Source organism: Actinia tenebrosa, unplaced genomic scaffold (genome assembly GCF_029948245.1).
Source record: "Actinia tenebrosa isolate PJP-AT-01 unplaced genomic scaffold, QUT_ActTen_1.0 PGA_scaffold1__47_contigs__length_23844297, whole genome shotgun sequence".
Lineage (NCBI taxonomy): Eukaryota > Metazoa > Cnidaria > Anthozoa > Actiniaria > Actiniidae > Actinia > Actinia tenebrosa.
Window position 1 is genome coordinate 6,649,315 of NW_028292578.1, and position 20,716 is coordinate 6,670,030.

Genomic DNA, 20,716 nt, shown 5'->3' on the forward strand with positions numbered 1-20,716 from the left:
ACTTGTCACTAAACCCTTCATACATTAGTATATATTGAGTCACATGTAAGAGATTCTTTCTCTGGCGAACAAACGCACTACGAGCTTGCCTACCAGTCAGTCAGAGCCCAAGCAGTAGTGAGGAACAAAGATTCGGTGCTAACCTTCCGGAACTGCACAAACATCAAAACTACAGACCACGAATCGCTCCCTTCATGGCAAAGTAAGTTTTTGAGTTCCTGGCCTATTTTGATTGATCCTGGTCGTTAGTCTATCAACTCTTTCTTTAGTTCAAGATTTTATCGCGCATTAAAAATACTTATAAATTCTTGCTAAAGTTTAATGTCTATTGACTAGAGTTTGTGGTGGAGACTTTAGGCGGTCGTTCCATCGCATGTGTCCAACCACACTATTGCTATCCCGTTTTTATTATTGCCTATTTGCTTAAAGCAAACAGCTCTCTGCCTCTCTTTTGTCTATCAAACTCTGATTAAAATTTTAAACTCTATGCGTGTCCTTCTAAATCCCAAATCAGTACTCAAGTCATAAGAAAATGTATGGCTAAAAGCGCTTTCAGATCTCAGTGAAGACCTGATCATAGTAAAATATCAGGAATCACTTGAGCAAGGTCATCGTGAATGCTGGTGATTTTGTATTACGATATATTACAGTTTATGAAGTTTTCCAGTAGAACTTATAACTAATTTGTTTTAATCGTCTTCTAACAGCTTACTTCTGGTTGTTTGGGTATTGTTCGGATTTTTCCTGCAGAAGTCCTTCACACAGGTAAGTCAATACTACTAATGAACTACAAACGTCTCTGAGTAAACAAGTGATCATAATGCAGTATTCCACTGCCAGCTATTGAGCTGCAGGATTTCTGGCAACTTTCCCTGTGACTGAGTTATTGCCTGTAAATTCTAGACTCATTGATTCCTACACGAGGTCATAATTACTCCCACTAAGACATGAATGAATAATATTTAATAACTGAAATTAAATTAGCTTTTATTGGCGCAAAATATCCAATCTAGACACGCCAAGGCCCGGCTTAGTCTGAGCGGCACGCTGTTCTATTTTGAACAAAGTAAAGTAAAAAATAGTACGCAAAGCCTGCTGCATTTGTTTATTTTGTTTTGCTGTAAAACACTGCAGTTCGTGACGGACATAGCGGTGAGATAAGGCTGGACACTACGTTCCATCTCTCATGAAGTGCAGTGTCCTTAAAGGTGTCATCTAAAGACTCAAGTGTGTTCTTTTTTTCTTTCTTCTCTCTCATTGCGCGAATAACAATATGTTTTTTGTATTAAAAGAAAGGGTTAAAAAGCTTAGGGGGTCAGTTTGTAGGTTTAGGGATTTACTGTCTGACAGCGCAGGTATGTCCATGTTTCTATTTCGATACGTACAAGTATTCGAGATGCTGCTGAGATTGAACGGATATCCTCTAAGGGTTGAATCAGTCATTCCTTACGATACTTGCGGTCCTTAACTCAACTACTTTATAATAGTATCCGACCACTGTTTGTTCGGTGGGGAGTTCGTCAGGAAATCTTGTCACATTCAATTTCTTTCTGCGGACAAATCTCAGGAAGTGGCACCAACAAAAGATTTGTAAAAAATTCTTTTGAAAGATAAATTCCGATAATAGTATGGCTCCTATTGAAGTTTTATTGTTCATCATACTCTTCAACCAACACTTGAACCGCATGTTTTTAAAATGGCACTTCTAACATTTGACAGATGAAAGTCAGTCAGACAATGTTCCATCACGTAGATGCGTCAAGGTTACCTTGCGCCTGCATTACTTTTGATCATCCAAAACCAATAAAATGTATGCGCAGACCAAGATTGGTTTTTAAATTTTTTATACGCATATGTCTGGCGTTTGGATGATGTGCTAGCTTCGCCTCTTATTCAAGGTGTACCCGTGTGTGCAGTGCAATGAGGTCAAGGACTGTGATGCCGTAGTAGTAAGTCGCGTGCAGTCCGTGATAACAATTACACTTGTGTTTAGGATTAGAGAACTTTTAGGCCCCAGTTTGCTTCTAGTTACGAAGAACATCTGAAGTAATTAAGCTACTGCACCGACGGATTCAAAAACAACATTATGCTCATAACGAACAGATACAAAGAGACCAAAGTTTAACACCTGAATCTGACACACTGGTCTATAGGCAGTGTAGTAAAGACGCGACGAAACAAAGCAAGACATGAACTTTGTCTGCTTTTGTGGGTGTCTTAGAAAAATGTGGGTAATTAGATGTCTGAAGAGGTATTTCGAGTCCCCAACAGTTGGTTTATAAATCATGACTTGATATCAGTTTTCTCTGAAGGACGTTTCTCATGATATCTAAAGCAAGTGGTCACTTACTTATGATACAATATGTGTGCATACATGTTCGTGGTGATTAGCTGTTAATGATGGATACACGACTAAACAAACACCAGATCAATATTCTAATCCTACTCGTAACAAAACAGGCGATTATTATTGAGTAGACACACGAATATATAACTCAGTCAAGCCTCGCTTGAGACGTCGTTTTCCTTCATGGCAAGACGTAAAGATACAATAGTGTCATTCCTGTTGTCATTCCCACGTACCGTAATACGTCGGATTTTTGTTAACAAATCCTTCGTGGGCAAGAATCACTAAAAAAGCTCATTGCTTCAATTAGTGCACAAATTCAACCTGAAGCTCGTTTGTAGAGCGAGATAAGCATAATAAACAAGGAGGTTATACCACGCTTGGCTTTCAGGATTGAAAATTTTTAATTTTCGTTTCATGACGCCTGACATGCAACGCTCTCTTTCAGCAGCCTTTTGAGCGCTAGTTTCACCTAAAAAATTGCTTGAAACTTATATATCTCGACTATAAGTGATGCTGTTATGGTTAGAGATAAGGAAAGACATAAGTGATTGACAGTATTTGCTGTTCTTAGGAATCATCCGCCAGTTGAAAGTTCAAAGCATTTGTTCATAGATGTTCAGTTTCTGCTGTGAGGTCGTGTCGTGTTTACTTCGTCTTCATGCTCCAGGGTATTATCACCAAGTGCATGCGTCAACAACTTAGCGAACAATGACTTATATTACACCATGAAAGTAGCTCAGAAATTCCACCAATTTAAAAGTCTAGAGTACTTGTCAATATGTGTTTCGGCTCATGAGAGATAGACATTCTGTATAATCTAGACAGCTAATTAAACAAACCAGATGTTTATGGTTGATCGATGTAGATAAGCCGGACAGTTTCCTCACCCCTTCTAAAGACATCACACCTAATGCTTTCATGTTGTATTGAGAGTCGTATAATAAGATCACGCTAAACCAATTATATTAGTATATTATATTAGTATTATGGAAGTATATTAGGTAGTTACGTTAGGTCGGCGAGACAGACTAGCTGTGAGATATAAGGTGGAACAACGATTAGCACTGATAAAGCTACGGTACAACATTTAAACTAGTTCTTGATCAAACAAAAAGGATGCCAAACCTTGCAAGAGGAACATAATGATATTTCAAGGTGTTTAAGTGTTTTAAGGCGGTATTATGATGACTTTCTCATTGTATTGTCCGTGGGCGTTACCGGTCTTGTGGGAATTAAAAGGGATTAATGCACGTATAACATGGCGAAAAATCTCGTACTCTCAGCGGTTCAGTATCGCGGGCGCACTTTAAGTCGAAGGCCAGTACTAAGATGGCTGCCAGTTCCAACAGGAAATCACTACCAGGTTTTTATAAGCAACTTAATGAGTCACCAGTCTGGTTTTTCGAGCCAGTAAAGGTGAGAAAAAAAACTAAAAGGTCAAGTGGTCCATACTATGCCGTAGAGAGGCTGATTTCAAAGCGAATTTTCAAGGGAAATGTAAGTAAATTAAAGTTATTTTTGAACAATTTTTTATTAAGTAACTTACTAAGCATGCTTTACTGTTTTTCGAATCTTATTAAATATATTTTCTTTCTTACCATTAAAAATGTCTTACTTATTAAGGAATTAGTTGTCTCTTGTCTTTTTTGTTGTTGTTGTTGTTTTTAACAATAATTCTTTTACTGCATTCAGACTGAATATCTAGTCAAGTGGGAAGCCTACAGTTTATATTACTTTAGCTGGGAGGATGAAGGAAACCTCACCAGAGACTTGATAAGGTAAGATATGGTTGAATGTAAATTTTTGTCATTCATTTACTTTAATTATACATAGTAGAGGTATTGATTGATTTCTCCGTTTATATTAGATCATATGACAAGCCTGTAATTGAGAAGTCCAGACTTCAGGCTAACATTGACACTCTTTCTTGCACAATATTATCTTAAAGCTCAAGAGCAAGTCAAGAGTTCCAGTTTCTGGCTCTTTTGATCATGACTGCTTTCGTTATTTATTTGGGGATAAGGGTAATGTGTTGAAAGATGGGAAAGCATTAATGCTAGAGAAGGAAGATTTTTTATGTTGTAATTTTTTCAATGATTGGGACCAGTGCTTGGACAGAAATGGGGATGGGGAGATCATTCATTTTCCTATTCGAGTAGGCAAAGTTCTGTCTCATTCACCAAGTACAATTGTTTTTCAGAGTGGGAGGCTAGTAAAACAACCAACTATGCCTATTGAAAAGCTAAAGATTGATTTTGTTCGAAAGCCCTTCTCCTGTATTTGATTTTGTACAAATTTCTTACTTGTTTTGATCCAATTATGCACTGATACAAAAGTCAAAAGTTTTATAACTTGCATATTCTCTAATTTAGAACATTATCTGTATGTTACTAGCTTCAAAGTCAAAGCTTCAAACTTTCCATAATTGTCAAGAAACTACAACTGTATACCTGAAACTACATTTATCTGCAAATTAGCAATAATTATAATTTCAAAATTTTCAACAATATTGTGAAATATATTGCTAATAATATGTTAGATAAAATACATAGAAATAATACCACAAATGTATTCACTGAGGTGCTTTTAGTTGTCTTTTGATGTAGGAATCAAGTAGTTTGTAGCATTTCTTAGCTGACCTACACACTTCAAGACTAAACTAAAAGCAAAATATAGAAAGATATATAACTCAATTAACTGTTCAAATTGTTTACTATGTCTTTAGTTTCTTAAGTATTGTATTTTATATACATAACCTCTGTGAGTTAAAAGCAATTAAAAATAAATTTATTCTGTTCACATTATAAAAACTGTGTTATTTCCCCTGACATAATTTATCCTAGAATGATCATTTCAGTAACACAAGTCAATAGTTCACCAGCTAGGACTGACCTGTTCATAATTATCAAAAGTGTTCCCAAATATTTTGAACTCTAAACACCATTGTAGCCTTGAATAGAGCTAAATTCTCCCTTACCAAGATATTATTAAATTGAGAAACTTAGTGAGACTACTTCAGGATATTTTGGAATTTCAAAAATGATTTACTTTTTTCATTTTTTTTCAGTTTTGTTTTGTTGTTTTTCTTTTATATTTACACATCTGAATATATGAATAAAAAGATAAAATACAAAAAGAAAAATGAATAAGGGTATAAACCACCATCCTTAACCTGCATTTTTGTCTTTAAACTTTAATTATCTTTTAAGGCCACATGAAAATATTTTAGCCGTATAATGAACATAAACATTCAGCTCATTTTTTCATTTTGTTTTTTATCTCTTCTTCCAAATAGGCAGTATTCTTTTTGTTATATTTTCTTCTTTTTCTTTCATGATCCTGAAGGTTCCATTGCCTGCTCTCAAGCTTTAAAATATCTGCAGTTGAGTCCATGCACTTGTTAGATTTCCTAAGGACTATTGCTCTAGCTACATCATTATTCATGATAGAACTTTAAGAAATTTTCAATGCAAAAACAACCCCGTCGTTATCCCTATTATATAAATAATGAAATTCTGTATTACACAACTCAACGTTTGAAAGATCTTTATTCAAAACTGAGGGTCTGGTATTTTGGTAAACACGTCCAACATTTTGAAAAACTACAAATCAGCTGATGGAGTGACATGATTTTACCGCCAAAAACCCTGTTGATCGAGTCATCAGTCCCCCTCTGTTAAGTTAATCAGCGATAGTCTGGGACTTAGGGTATAAAGAATCATGGGATTCAAAATGGCCGTCGAGGAATAGCTAGTTTTTGAGATATTCTTGTCGAAATCTGTCCTGAATTTAGAAGGATTCCGCGCGCGATCGTAATCGAAGCAAGAGAAACTTCAAATTAGTCATTCTTCTTCATGTTTAGCTGATTTTGGAACCGGTTTAGTGAATTTTAATGCTTATATTTTTGCTTTGAAAACTATGTTTACATGATGAACTTCTAATCTGGATATGTGCAAAACTTGTAAATACTCTATCTAGTCTTTTAGAGCTCGACAAAGTCGTGCGAAAACGAGAAAAATCAGCATGTCGGCCATGTTTTCTATGTTTTCTGTGGGCATTAACGGCAAAATCTTCAAACGAAAATGGAACCGGTAAGACGATAATTGATTGCTTCAAAACTCGAGTAGAATTATGGATAATAAGTATGAAAAAAATACTGGATATGTGCAAAGTTGAAATAGTTAATAAAACAAAAGCTAGAGGGGAAAAAACCGGGATTACCGATGGTTTTCAAGTAAATTTTGTTGACATTTCTTTACTTTTAAGCACTCTATTGCGCATGCTCGTCCGCCATGTTGTACCAAATTTTTCGCCATGATCTACAGATATTTGTACAGATAACGTGGATCCGTCCTGTAAGCTCTTCGGCTTAATCATTAGTTTTGTCACAATCAATGCTAGCATATTAACCCGTATTAAAACACTGGCCAACTGCATGGACCAAAGCAAAGAGTTCAAAATAATAAAGTATCAATCAGAAACAGTTTTACTGACATATCGTGTTTGTGTTGTAGTCGCTAGACGATGAGTGGGGAGAATGGTCGCCATGTTCTCGTTCATGTGGAGTAGGAGTGTCCTCCCAAGATAGAAAATGTCTGGATGTGACGTAAGTAGCAGTTGGATTATTCCTGCAACAAGTTGTAACGAGAAAAGTTAACGCTGTTTCTTTTGTCTTGTCGCATGTAGAGATGACGGGTCCTGCCCTGAACCAAGAAGAAAATACAGAACATGCAATATACAGGTGACGTCATAGTAAAATAACCCCATTTGGTGCATCATATATAAGTGACGTCATAATTTATTCAAGTGACGTCATAGTCGAATAATCCTATTAGGATGCAAGTGATAAGTGACGTCATAGTTAAATCAACCTATCAAGAACATGTAATATACAGGTGACGTCATAGTAGAATAACCCTATTTGGTGCTTCCAATATATAAGTGATGTCATGAATCAACAGTTACGTCAAAGTTGGATAATCCTATTATGATCCAAGGTATAGGTAACGTCATAGTCTAATCAACCTATCAGGAGCATGTACTACTATTAGTGACGTCATATGAAGTATTTTAATGACCCATGTGACGTCATAGTTGAATAACATATATTTTCGGTTTTGGGTTTCATGGCACAGGATTGTCCGGCGGAGTCTGGTGACTACAGATATGAACAGTGTGCCAGCTTCAACAATAGAACATTACAAGGAAAAAAGTACAAATGGGTTCCCTATATTCCAGGTAAGCGTAGATGGTACTGACATATAGATTATGATCCTCTATATACCGTACCCGGTATTTCCTACTATCCGGGGTCCTATACATCACTTTGTATGCTGCCCGACACCAGTCTATAGCCGCAGACTCAAACAGCTCGACCAATAAATTCCTTCGTAATCCTTATCAAATGATGCGCTATAACAGAAAGTGTTAATTGTTATTCATTTTGTTCAACAGAACGTGATCCATGTACGCTAAACTGCATGCCAAAAGGCGAGTATTTTTATTACCGCTGGGCCGCCAAGGTGGTAGATGGTACCAAATGCAGCCCTGATTCATATGATATCTGCGTCAATGGCAAATGCGAGGTATGTTCCATTTTTGTTCCATATTCCATGTTAGTCAGCGTGTTAATAATCCAAGCGCCCTGTGGCGACCATCTGTTCAAAACAGAAGCAGTTTTGTACGTTGGTCTCTTAATGGTTTGCTGACGAGGTAAAGATTATGTTTTGCATCAAATCCATGTGTGGCTACAGAAACAATTTAAGGTCAAAGTCATTCATAAAATACTTAAATATAGAAGATAAAAGACGATGATTCAAAGGTGTCCACTTTTGAGAGAGTTCTATAGTTAGTTGGTTAGTCGGTCTGTCCATGTTTGTATTAGTTGTTAACATATATATTTCTTCATTCACAAGACCCTTTGTACTAGGTAACAGTACACGTCCTTTTGTTTTTCTTTTGGCATTCATCATTGTTAAATTACATACATCATTGGTTAATCGAGTACTCTTTCCTTCCTGTTCCACTGGCTCATCAAACTATAGTCTGATGTTCTGCATCGCTGACAACTAAATGTTTGAACAGTCCGTAAACCGACAAACAGCTTCATCTTATTTGCATGGCCATTTTAAACAAATGCAAACCTCATTTCTCTTAAGCTATATTACCTTTTTCTAACCGTAGCCTTTGGGATGTGACCTCATTATGCATTCAAAAGCCAAAGAGGACAAATGCCGGGTATGCAACGGTAATGGAGAAAACTGTCGTACCATAACCGGCAAATTTACAGGAGTCGGTGATGGTGAGTGTTATGTCCATCTAGTTACAATAGTAACCATTCCTACCATTCATATACAGCTCATATGGGTCTGATTTGTGTTGTTTTTAGGTTACAAGGAGTTTGCCGTCATCCCATCAAGCGCAACTAACATCGTTATCACTGAGGAAGCTCCAGCTGGTCATTTCCTGGGTAAGATAACAAACAAGAAGTTGTACACCATGTAGGGTTGTTCTTGTATTGCGCATACTAATAGGTCGCAGTGCTGACCATAAAGAACGCAGGCTCTAGAGATGAGAGTATCTTCATAATGTATTTGACTGTTTTATTTCGTTTATTTTATCAGCTCTTGCAGATTCCAAAGGAAACTTCTTTTTGAACGGCGACTTCGATGTGACAAATCCGCGTACATATAAGATCGCTGGCTCTCTGTTTCGGTACGAAAGGTCGAGCTCAGGAAAAGAAGAAATACGATCACTTGGGCCAATCTCGCAGCCCGTCCATGCACATGTGAGTCGATAGGTTCTTCTAATCTCTTTAGGGATGGGTTATACAACCAACGTCTTTTGCTAAATGCTAAGCTTCTTTTACAGATTCTAATGAGAGAGGGTCATAACAATCCTGGCGTATCCTACGAGTTTTCTATCCCTAAATCAATCAAAGAACTTCCTAAACTTGCAAAGTATTCATGGAAAACAAGTAATTATGGTCGATGTAGTGCCACGTGTGCTGGAGGTAAGCAATGCGCATGACTATGATGCAATACCGCATAATGATACCATAGCTAGCCCATCATATGATATGAAAATTAACGATGTATTATTATGGAAATATTATTCTCTATTTCAGGATATCAATACCGCAAAATTACTTGCCTTCGTGATCGCGATAACAAAGAAGTGCCGCCTTATCAATGCGATGCTAAAACCAAGCCAGCAACAAAAAGAGATTGTAATACACAACCATGTCCACCAAGGTGAGTATCCAAGGTGACGGTCCGTTCCCAACCGCCTTTGCGGCCACGAGACTCGCATCCAATCCCTACGATCAAAGGTAAAGCAATTCAAAGAGGATGACACGGGACAGTCGCTACTTAGCAATGATAAACTTGTGGCCCATTGTGTTTAACGTCTCTAAGAAAAAGTGCCATCTTACGTTGGTCATTCAAGCCACGCCAATGGTTAAACCATTTGCAGATATTTTTGGAACAAACATGCTGCAAGCCGACTCAATAAACCTTTTTATCTTCGTATGCAAATTGCCCATTTCAGACCACGTGACATTTCCTTGAGAATTGTTTTTTCATGATGGACATGAAATATTTACATATAAAAGAATCAACTCCCAAGAGTGGCATCACATGGTCTGTAATGGGACAACAAACAACGAAGGTAAAGAGGTCCAGTGTGATGGTTTTCAGCGAGTTATATTTACCATAATCTATCATGTCTACAGTTGGTTTATCAGTGGATGGACTGCTTGTTCTACCACATGTGGCCAAGGAAAACAGGTTCGTCGTGTTCATTGTGAGCACGTGGTACAAGGAGGTGAAAGTAAAATGATTCCAGATGAACGATGTACAACATCTAAACCCATTGCTATGCGTGTGTGTAGTAAACAAAGGTACTGTCCTGTATGGAGCGTCACAAGATGGTCTCAGGTGATTATATCATATATATCATATATATGATTATACCATGTACTACTATGTTTGTCCATATTATAACATACTATGATGTGTTGTTCTGTGCTATACCATGTATTACTATGTTTTTCCATACTCTAACATACTATGATGTGTTGTACTGTGCTATACCATCTATTACTATGTTTTTCCATACTCTAACATACTATGATGTGTTGTAGAGAAATAAGAGAAAAATATATTTTTCTCTTATATATTATATTTTTCTCTTATTTCTCTACTTCATTATATACACACCGAACGCATAATTTCTACTTTACTATGTCTATTATCTGCGTACATTTACGGTGTTCAACTTACCTATAGAGAAAAAATATCGCTCTGGGATCCTCACGAATACCCTACATTTCATATTCTGGCTGCGTTACCAGCGTGGTTGGTCCTTGTAGTGTAGTGGTTAACACATCGGACTAGAATACCGAAGACGTGGGTTCAAATCCTGCCAAGGGCATATGATATTTTTCTCTTATTTCTCTACTTCATTATATACACACCGAACGCATAATTTCTACTTTACTATGTCTATTATCTGCGTACATTTACGGTGTTCAACTTACCTATAGAGAAAAAATATCGCTCTGGGATCCTCACGAATACCCTACATTTCATATTCTGGCTGCGTTACCAGCGTGGTTGGTCCTTGTAGTGTAGTGGTTAACACATCGGACTAGAATACCGAAGACGTGGGTTCAAATCCTGCCAAGGGCATATGATATTTTTCTCTTATTTCTCTACTTCATTATATACACACCGAACGCATAATTTCTACTTTACTATGTCTATTATCTGCGTACATTTACGGTGTTCAACTTACCTATAGAGAAAAAATATCGCTCTGGGATCCTCACGAATACCCTACATTTCATATTCTGGCTGCGTTACCAGCGTGGTTGGTCCTTGTAGTGTAGTGGTTAACACATCGGACTAGAATACCGAAGACGTGGGTTCAAATCCTGCCAAGGGCATATGATATTTTTCTCTTATTTCTCTACTTCATTATATACACACCGAACGCATAATTTCTACTTTACTATGTCTATTATCTGCGTACATTTACGGTGTTCAACTTACCTATAGAGAAAAAATATCGCTCTGGGATCCTCACGAATACCCTACATTTCATATTCTGGCTGCGTTACCAGCGTGGTTGGTCCTTGTAGTGTAGTGGTTAACACATCGGACTAGAATACCGAAGACGTGGGTTCAAATCCTGCCAAGGGCATATGATATTTTTCTCTTATTTCTCTACTTCATTATATACACACCGAACGCATAATTTCTACTTTACTATGTCTATTATCTGCGTACATTTACGGTGTTCAACTTACCTATAGAGAAAAAATATCGCTCTGGGATCCTCACGAATACCCTACATTTCATATTCTGGCTGCGTTACCAGCGTGGTTGGTCCTTGTAGTGTAGTGGTTAACACATCGGACTAGAATACCGAAGACGTGGGTTCAAATCCTGCCAAGGGCATATGATATTTTTCTCTTATTTCTCTACTTCATTATATACACACCGAACGCATAATTTCTACTTTACTATGTCTATTATCTGCGTACATTTACGGTGTTCAACTTACCTATAGAGAAAAATATCGCTCTGGGATCCTCACGAATACCCTACATTTCATATTCTGGCTGCGTTACCAGCGTGGTTGGTCCTTGTAGTGTAGTGGTTAACACATCGGACTAGAATACCGAAGACGTGGGTTCAAATCCTGCCAAGGGCATATGATATTTTTCTCTTATTTCTCTACTTCATTATATACACACCGAACGCATAATTTCTACTTTACTATGTCTATTATCTGCGTACATTTACGGTGTTCAACTTACCTATAGAGAAAAAATATCGCTCTGGGATCCTCACGAATACCCTACATTTCATATTCTGGCTGCGTTACCAGCGTGGTTGGTCCTTGTAGTGTAGTGGTTAACACATCGGACTAGAATACCGAAGACGTGGGTTCAAATCCTGCCAAGGGCATATGATATTTTTCTCTTATTTCTCTACTTCATTATATACACACCGAACGCATAATTTCTACTTTACTATGTCTATTATCTGCGTACATTTACGGTGTTCAACTTACCTATAGAGAAAAAATATCGCTCTGGGATCCTCACGAATACCCTACATTTCATATTCTGGCTGCGTTACCAGCGTGGTTGGTCCTTGTAGTGTAGTGGTTAACACATCGGACTAGAATACCGAAGACGTGGGTTCAAATCCTGCCAAGGGCATATGATATTTTTCTCTTATTTCTCTACTTCATTATATACACACCGAACGCATAATTTCTTCTTTTTTATGATGTGTTGTACTGTGCTATACCATGTATTACTATGTTTGTCCATACTCTAACATACTATGATGTGTTGTACTGTGCTATACCATGTATTACTATGTTTGTTCATACTATAACATACTATGATGTGTTGTACTGTGCTATACCATCTATTACTATGTTTTTCCATACTCTAACATACTATGATGTGTTGTACTGTGCTATACCATGTATTACTATGTTTGTCCATACTCTAACATACTATGATGTGTTGTACTGTGCTATACCATGTATTACTATGTTTGTTCATACTATAACATACTATGATGTGTTGTACTGTGCTATACCATGTATTACTATGTTTATACTATAACATACTATAATGTGTTGTACTGTGCTATACCATGTATTACTATGTTTATACTATAACATACTATGATGTGTTGTACTGTGCTATACCATGTATTACTATGTTTGTCCATACTATAACATACTATGATGTGCTGTGCTTTATATATATTTTCGCGGGTAGGTAATTTATTTTGCTGACTGTGTTCACATCTTCATGTTATTCAGTGCTCAGTGTCGTGTGGTAATGGCATTATCACTCGTAAAGTTCGATGTCGTCAAGTCTCTATCAACGTTAATGACAACATATATCTGCCAGACGAAGGCTGTGACGTCAATATTAAACCCACCACTACTGCAAGGTGCAACCCAGGCCCCTGCACGGTCAAATGGATTGCTTCTGACTGGAGCCTGGTAAGGAATGACGTATCGTATTGCATTTCTCGCTATTTTACGTTTTAAAGTAATTTTGTCTCTTTGTTGGTTTATTTTCAGTGTTATCCAAAATGTGGCCGTGGAATCAGCACAAGAATGGTGTATTGCGTGAGCGTGACCGATCACAATCAAAAATATCCTGACACGTTGTGTGACAATCGAACTAGACCTACTAGTCGTAAAGAATGTTCCAGCTCCAAAGCTTGTCCGCCAATGTGGCACGGCTCTCAGTGGAGTGGGGTGAGTAGACTCCAACCCAGTCTCATTCGTTGTCACTGCATTGTCATGTGACGTCACTAATGCGTCACAGGCACTAACGACTGTTTTGCTCTCTCATTTTAGTGTACCGCGTCCTGTGGTGTCGGCATGCAGATGCGCAATGTAATCTGCGCAGTGCGTGAGATCAACATGTTGAAGATTATATCACGTGACCAGTGTAATGCTTCATACGCCATGCCATCAGTGAGGAAGTGTTCTACCAAACCTTGTCAGGCTGGATGGTACATATATCCATGGCAACCGGTAAGATTCAGAGCTTCCACCTTCTTCGCATGTGCAGACGATCATGTCTGTCCAGAAAACGATCGGTAACCAGAAGTGCTTGGAGGTAGGTCAATTTTGCTGCTTATAAATCTTGTTTAAATTTTCTTGTTTTAGTGTTCAAAATCTTGTGGAATCGGAATAAGGCGAAGAAAAGTCAAGTGCTTTGCTGATTCTAGTGAAGTTCCAGACGAAAGGTGGTGTGACCAGAAAACAAAGCCAACCGAAGTGGAGGTCTGTACTGTACAGAGCTGTCAATCAGGTGAGCGGGATTATTTCACTGCTTTCAAGGGTTTTATTTTTGCTGGATTTATTGATCATTTTAGAATTTTTTCCACAGTCACTTTGACCCCACGGGAAAGAATCACCGAAAAGCCAACGACGGAAAGACCAACTACCGAGAGGCCAACGACAGAGAGACCAACTACCGAGAGGCCAACGACTAGAAGGCGAACTACGGAGAGGCAAACGACAATGAGACAAACCACCGAGAAGCCAACGACAGAGAGACAAACTACCGAGAGGCCAACGACAGAAAGGCAAACTACCGAGAAGCCAACGACAAAACGACGAACTACCGAGAAGCCAACGACAAAACGACGAACTACCGAGAAACCAACGACGGAAAGGCAAACTACCAACGATGTAACGACCAAACAAAGGGTAACAAAACAAAGCACGAAAAAGAGAACAGAAGTAAAGATCACGAAACGTCCAACAACCGAACCAAGTGAAGTGATTACTCAACGACACCCAGATGAAGATACCACAACGAGACGAACCAGACCAAGAATCACTATTGCACCTACTACTATCATCAAAATACCCGCTAAAATAGTAGAAGCTCCTAGGGATAAAGGTACGTTACACCATACCATGGGTGAGATATAGGTTACCATACCATGCTATGGGTGAGATATAAATTACCATACCATGCCATTGGTTGAGATATAGATTACCATACCATGCCAATGGTTGAGATATAGATTACCATACCATGCCAATGGTTGAGATATAGATTACCATACCATGCCAATGGGTGAGATATAGATTACCATACCATGCCAATGGGTGAGATATAGATTACCATACCATGCCAATGGGTGAGATATAGATTACCATACCATGCCAATGGGTGAGATATAGGTTATTATGCCATTAATTCAGTGTAACTCTATTCTAACTGTTCTTTCTTTAGTTCGGTTCGTTGGGTCTGAAGTATATCTGCGATGTAGAGCCACAGGTATCCCACCACCCAAGATAACCTGGCGCAAAGGTATGTTTCCGGTTAGTTCACTTGGAGAACGTTATCAGATGCTAGCAGAGGGTACGTTATATATAGACAAAGTGCGTCCTGAGGATGAAGGAACATACACTTGTTTTGCTGGCAACTTTGTTGGATCCATGGACAGAAGAGTCGCTGAACTTAGAGTTGTTGGTAAGTAATTTCCGAGTTACAGGTAGTTAATAACAATGAAGTGGAGTGGAATAGAAAGGAACCCTATATTGGAGCCTTGCTCTGTGGGAATTTCCTTTCAGATCCTTAGGAATCCTGTATATTAATACAATGTAATATAGAGTTAGTAAAGAAAGAAAGAAAAGAAGATAGTAAAAAGAGAAATATAATGAAATAGAAAAACACTGGAATTAAAGGAGAGAAAGAATAAACAAATGGTATGTTAGTAGATTGATCAATGTACGAAGAACTAATGTCACGAATCAACTTGATTGATTCCAGTTCCAGTGTCAGTCAAGATACGACCATCAAAAAGACATGAAGTATCAGCTGGTCAGCAGGTTGTGCTAGGATGTAATGTTCAAGGGAAACCAACTCCCCAAGTCTACTGGTACAAGGATGGCAGTCTGTTTGATATCAATTCTCCACGTATTTCAACTACTTCCCAGAGAATCACCATCAGTAGTGCGCGTGTCAGGGATTCGGGACGATACGAGTGTCGAGCCTCAAACGATTATAGTCAAGCTACAGATTTAGTGGTTCTGACAGTTAAAGGAGGTTAGTTTGGACTTGTTCTTGTCTCTTGTGCTCAACACTACCAAGGGACGTAGCCAGGATTTTTAGAAGGGGGACACCAAAATTCAAAAATCTGCCGTTTTTGGGGGCCCTCAAAACGACGGACAAAAAAAAGGCTGGCATTGCGTTTTATGTTTTAATTTCGCAAACCTTAGAAAAGCAAATGAAAATTACCGCATGATTTTCAAAAAGCTGCCATTTTGTTGCCAAGAAAGGGGGGCATAGCCCTCCCTGCCTACGCCCTTGACTAGGAAGACAAGGTTTGAAATGATTTGAAGTATTTATGAACCTTACTTTGCTGAAGTGGTGATGAAGTTCTCTTGGTGCATCGTTAAAAGTAACTACTAACTTCCACTGATTTTCATGTGTTTATTTTTCGACAGAAGAGCCAGTTATTCCCACAACCCCACAAGTTTGTGAAGACAATCCTGTCATAGCCGATTGTAGTATAATTAAGATTGCTGGTTACTGTACAAATGACTTTTACCAACAAGCCTGCTGTAAAACCTGTTCAAAGCATCCAAGCATCAGGAACTAATCACTAGCACAAGTAATAGATGATATGTTTGTTAATGTTGTCAATATTGCCATATTGCATTATTTTTTTGTTTTGGAAATAGCAGAAGTTCCTATGGCTAAAACCTTACCTATGCCATAAACCATTTCACTATTCTTAGCCTTTTACGTGACGTATATCCGGAATGTCATTCTTGTTCTGCTCTTGACTTACAAACCTTTTGTTTGAAACTCCTTGTACATAGAAATCTCTCAAATCTCGGTCATTCTACGAGATATAATGTACTTATTTACTTCCAGTCTCGTATAATATGAATCACGGTTACCATGGTGTTGAAGGACTCTATCACGTAATTATCGATTGTACCAATCACGTGATATATGATATTAGGCAGTATTAGACCAATCACGTGATATATGATATTAGGCAGTATTAGAGTATTATAGGTTATTATGAGTATCAAAGTTTAAAAATAAACACGTTAACAGTGAGTTTGTTGTATTTTTTGTCTTGTCATTTGTCAGCTAGCCGTCTGACCGCACACTACTGAATTGAACAACATTAAAACCAGCAACCACTAAAACTGAATATAATCTAGAACCAATATGAGCCGAGTAGACATTGCAGTGCATTGTGGGACTGTTTTAGGGGACCAAATAGACGCCATCTTGGAAAAATTACCTCTAACATTGTCTCACAATGCACAGAAAAACAACTCGACCTATTCTTTTCCTTGGGCCTCAAAGGACTGGTCGCTAAGGAAGGAGATCGCAGCGAGTCACTAAGTACACTGAAGATAAAGTTCCAGCTCTCGCGGGTCACGACAAGAAAACAAAACAACTCAAATATTCACCTCAAATACCTCAACACATATTCTTTTGATTATTTCGATAAGCATATCCCATTCAATCCAACGTATATATTTTTCAATATACACTCAACCTAGAGTGGTCTGTAAATAGGTTTAACATGTTTATCTGTCAGATAGCCGTCAAAATTTAAATCGTTTATTGCTGAGAAAAATAACTTTTGGCTTGAAATTCTAATCAATAAATAGAAAGCGTGTTTTGGTGGAGTTGAAGAATGTGAGACCAAACTGATTTCATCGATATCTGTACATATTCCCAGTGTATTCCCAATTTGTCTTTGAGTACTAGAAACTCTAGTTCTATGGAAAAATTTTTAAGGAGGAAAAAAACAATTTTTTTTAAAAATTTTCAAATGATATTTCTGTTCGTTTCTTCGTCACATATATCTACTTATTCTCTGCTATGAACAGATCATTCATTGATCGGTAGAAATTACCCTTATCTAAAATCGTAGGTGACCCAACTTTTTTTTTCTTTTCTTTTTCTTTTTTTATTTGTTTAATTAAGTATATATATATATATATATAGTAAATATTTGTGTTTTCTCGCCATTTCATTAACTATCATAACTAGTAAGATCAAACCTGATGATACAAAACCCAATCAGGAATTTCAATGCTGTCATAATGATATTTATGACGACGTCAGTTTGTATTTAAAGTCGTCGTGTTATTGAGTAAAAGGATTCACTTACATAAAGGTGTCGGATCAAATGTTTAAGGGTGCTTGTCAAAAACTTAATGGTTTTAAAATCTTTTACGATGTCAGCGTACGTTTCTTTTCAACAACACCTCTGTATCCAATCAGAAAATTCGAGATGTAATTACCCATAAATCATTCATTATTTATCGCCAAAACGGTCGCTTTTCTTACGTCAATTAAACAAAATTTGCAGCAGACATTGAACAGCTTAAACCTTGGATTTGTACGTTCTGCAGGTATACAGATGAGGAATTCCTGGGTTCTCGTATAGCATGACGAATTCAAGAGGATCGAGATGAAGTTTGTGGTATTGCAGAAGTTCGTATAACGAGTAGGTTGGATTGGTTTCCTATCATGTAGAACAAGCTATTAATATCCTACGCTACTAACCGCGTTATCTGTTGTCATAAATGGATGAAGAACAGCTTTATAGCTACACGAGGAATTCCAGTAACTCAGTATTCAAAACAAACGCAAACTCCTGCAAAACAGCAAAGAACCGGGATTGCGTGGTTCGTAGACCGCATAGTAAAGACACAACGAGGCTAAAACGATGTCCATCACAACTGCTTGGGCGGCCACTAGAAGACTATGATTGCTCTGAGAGTGGTCATGATGTAAGTATTATACATCAAAGACTAAAGCATTTTTTAATATTTCTAGTGTGTTTTTCTTTTGGGAACTAAAAAAGTATTAGAAAGGGTTTCTATTTTAAGAGTTTGATGAATGAAACAGGTGGATGATAATTACAAGATATTCTCTGCTCCTCACCACATTTTCCTTTCTCGATTGTACTACATTGTTTTGTATCTTGTTACAGTATTTATTATTTATCGAAATATACAGCCTTAGTTCTCCAAACAGCCATCATTTCTCCCTGATTCTCGATACAAAACGCGTGATACAAGAGCAAAACCTCATTTCTGCTATTTGAAGCATTTGATGTCGTGATTTTGAGATACTGATTCTGAGGTACATTTTAAAATTACTGTGTAGGTTTGCTGTGTCGATAGAGAAGCCCGCCTGAGGCTCAAATTTTAGGAGTTGTAAAATACGGTGGACTCCTGGGTAGTCCTCTGGAGAACGTGAATTTGCTTTCATTCTATTTTACAGAGCTGTGAAACTTGTCGCGGTTATAAACTCCAGAACTCCCTTGTTTTGGAAAAGCTTTGATTAAACGGTGACCCGAAAATCACTAAATGACTGACAAAATAAATGATCAGAGTATTGCTAGTATAGGGGAACGTTAGGGTTGATCTATGGTCCTCAAAAGCACGACAGTGTATAGTATTCGTGATTCTGTTGCAGGAGCCTTCACCAAACACGTTCATAGTGTTGAGCCGACGGACCAAGAATGCACCTGATCAAGTTCAGCGGTTTAACAAGTCAAAGAGTCTGTTTTTGTTGGGACCAGAGCATCCTGTCAGGCTGTTTGCTATTCACATCCTCATACACAAGTATCCTTACTACAATTATATACTACAATACTAATTGTAATCTTCAAATATCTTAAGTTGGTGTAAATTTCTTCATACTTTGAATCGGTCCTTTCTTTTTCTTTTGTTGCGAAAGTAAAGGTACATCATCTAGTTAAACATTACACTTCACCATCACCTTTATCGCTTGTGAAGTGTGTTTATCCCAAGAGCCCACACTTATTCCAGCGGGATATCGAGACTCTATGGAATAAAATATTGCATAATGAAACGTCAATAGGATCACTCAGTAGTTCTGACAACGTGTCATTTCTTTGGTAAAAAGTAGCATTCACATTGGGGTATCTTCTCAATTCGGTTAGTGGCAAACAAAGAAGTAATGCTAGCAGTTTGCAGCTAATCTGCTGATGGGAGAATTAGCAAAGTATTTGGGTCCATTTGGGTAGAAATGAATTAGTTAAACTATTGCCAAGTATCTTGAAAAAAGAAAAAGAAAAAAAAAAACAATAAAAGCTTTTGTAGGTATGAGTTTCAGGTCACCCATCCAAGAACAAACCTCGCAAAACCGGGCTTGACTCAGTGTCATTGCAGCCCAAGTTTTTTCCACTCGGCCACGGGTTATAAGAAATTAGCACAACAATAGCCGTGAAAACAATGCATCAGATAGACTAGACTATTTTTCCATTTCAAATCAACGTGCCAGTGCGTGGCAGAGTGCAAGGGATTAGCCGATATGGTCTGGGGGCCGGCTAGTCTCTCCCCTGATGCTTCGGCTAGAACACTATCCTGCGTAATCCGTACACCCAAGGGCAGAAAGTAGTATAGGGGATGGGGGTTCCAGCGCAACGACAACCGGAGGATTACCCGCCTAAAGTACCCCCCTCGATTCGTACCGCGATTACCCGCATCCCGCGTCTATGTAAAATATGTTAGTCTATATATGGAGTGCGAAGATTGTAAAGAGTTTGTTTTTGACTTCTGTATAAAGTGCTTAAAACCCAAGTTTGTACCTACTAAGTCAAATAAGTATATTTGTTGTGGTAAAAAAATGCAAATAGAAGACGACACGTCAGCACAATGTTACGAGTGTGGTAAGAATATTCGTAATGCTGTACCAAATGCCACCAGAGAGCAATATTATGCTAATGGAGGTCGTAAGAAGACTCCATACAAAAGAATAAAATACTTCAGAGACTGGATGAGTCACATACA

The 20,716-nt window shown here is 37.9% G+C and overlaps 3 protein-coding genes and 1 long non-coding RNA gene across 4 annotated transcripts; 3 read left to right on the forward strand and 1 right to left on the reverse strand.

Moving 5' to 3' along the window:
• Window positions 1-52: 52 nt before the first annotated feature.
• On the forward strand, window positions 53-16,988 carry LOC148909769 (papilin-like). The gene is made up of 20 exons (XM_089032223.1): window positions 53-202; window positions 708-765; window positions 6,865-6,956; window positions 7,037-7,091; window positions 7,486-7,588; window positions 7,805-7,935; window positions 8,534-8,651; window positions 8,739-8,819; window positions 8,974-9,137; window positions 9,221-9,362; window positions 9,477-9,603; window positions 10,083-10,287; window positions 13,202-13,387; window positions 13,469-13,648; window positions 13,751-13,930; window positions 14,066-14,210; window positions 14,289-14,807; window positions 15,147-15,386; window positions 15,687-15,962; window positions 16,364-16,988. The coding sequence occupies exons 1-20, from the start codon at window positions 195-197 to the stop codon at window positions 16,516-16,518; spliced, it is 3,165 nt and encodes a 1,054-aa protein (XP_088888349.1). The 5' UTR covers window positions 53-194; the 3' UTR covers window positions 16,519-16,988.
• LOC116302709 (chromobox protein homolog hpl-1-like) lies at window positions 3,662-5,116 on the forward strand. The gene is made up of 3 exons (XM_031712069.1): window positions 3,662-3,847; window positions 4,043-4,128; window positions 4,218-5,116. Exons 1-3 carry the CDS (start codon window positions 3,680-3,682, stop codon window positions 4,294-4,296), a joined length of 333 nt encoding a protein of 110 aa, XP_031567929.1. The 5' UTR covers window positions 3,662-3,679; the 3' UTR covers window positions 4,297-5,116.
• Window positions 7,929-11,921, reverse strand: LOC148909770 (uncharacterized). The gene is made up of 3 exons (XR_016120147.1): window positions 10,633-11,921; window positions 8,518-9,668; window positions 7,929-8,054 (listed from the first exon to the last, which is right to left on the reverse strand). It is a non-coding gene; the product is annotated as an uncharacterized LOC148909770 (long non-coding RNA).
• A 1,293-nt stretch (window positions 16,989-18,281) lies between the features above and the next one.
• On the forward strand, window positions 18,282-19,966 carry LOC116302728 (uncharacterized). The gene is made up of 2 exons (XM_031712091.2): window positions 18,282-18,685; window positions 19,377-19,966. The coding sequence occupies exons 1-2, from the start codon at window positions 18,479-18,481 to the stop codon at window positions 19,557-19,559; spliced, it is 390 nt and encodes a 129-aa protein (XP_031567951.2). The 5' UTR covers window positions 18,282-18,478; the 3' UTR covers window positions 19,560-19,966.
• Window positions 19,967-20,716: the final 750 nt, after the last annotated feature.

Excerpts from the sequence above, each read along its gene's own strand:
- LOC148909769 (XM_089032223.1), top strand. Across the intron at positions 7,092-7,485 it reads ACAGAACATGCAATATACAG|GATTGTCCGGCGGAGTCTGG; the intron begins GTGACGTCATAG and ends TTCATGGCACAG. Across the intron at positions 14,808-15,146 it reads AGAAGCTCCTAGGGATAAAG|TTCGGTTCGTTGGGTCTGAA; the intron begins GTACGTTACACC and ends TTCTTTCTTTAG.
- LOC116302709 (XM_031712069.1), top strand. The coding sequence starts at position 3,680 with ATGGCTGCCAGTTCCAACAGGAAATCACTACCAGGTTTTTATAAGCAA. Across the intron at positions 3,848-4,042 it reads AGCGAATTTTCAAGGGAAAT|ACTGAATATCTAGTCAAGTG; the intron begins GTAAGTAAATTA and ends TACTGCATTCAG. Across the intron at positions 4,129-4,217 it reads CTCACCAGAGACTTGATAAG|ATCATATGACAAGCCTGTAA; the intron begins GTAAGATATGGT and ends CGTTTATATTAG.
- LOC116302728 (XM_031712091.2), top strand. The coding sequence starts at position 18,479 with ATGGATGAAGAACAGCTTTATAGCTACACGAGGAATTCCAGTAACTCA. Across the intron at positions 18,686-19,376 it reads GCTCTGAGAGTGGTCATGAT|GAGCCTTCACCAAACACGTT; the intron begins GTAAGTATTATA and ends ATTCTGTTGCAG.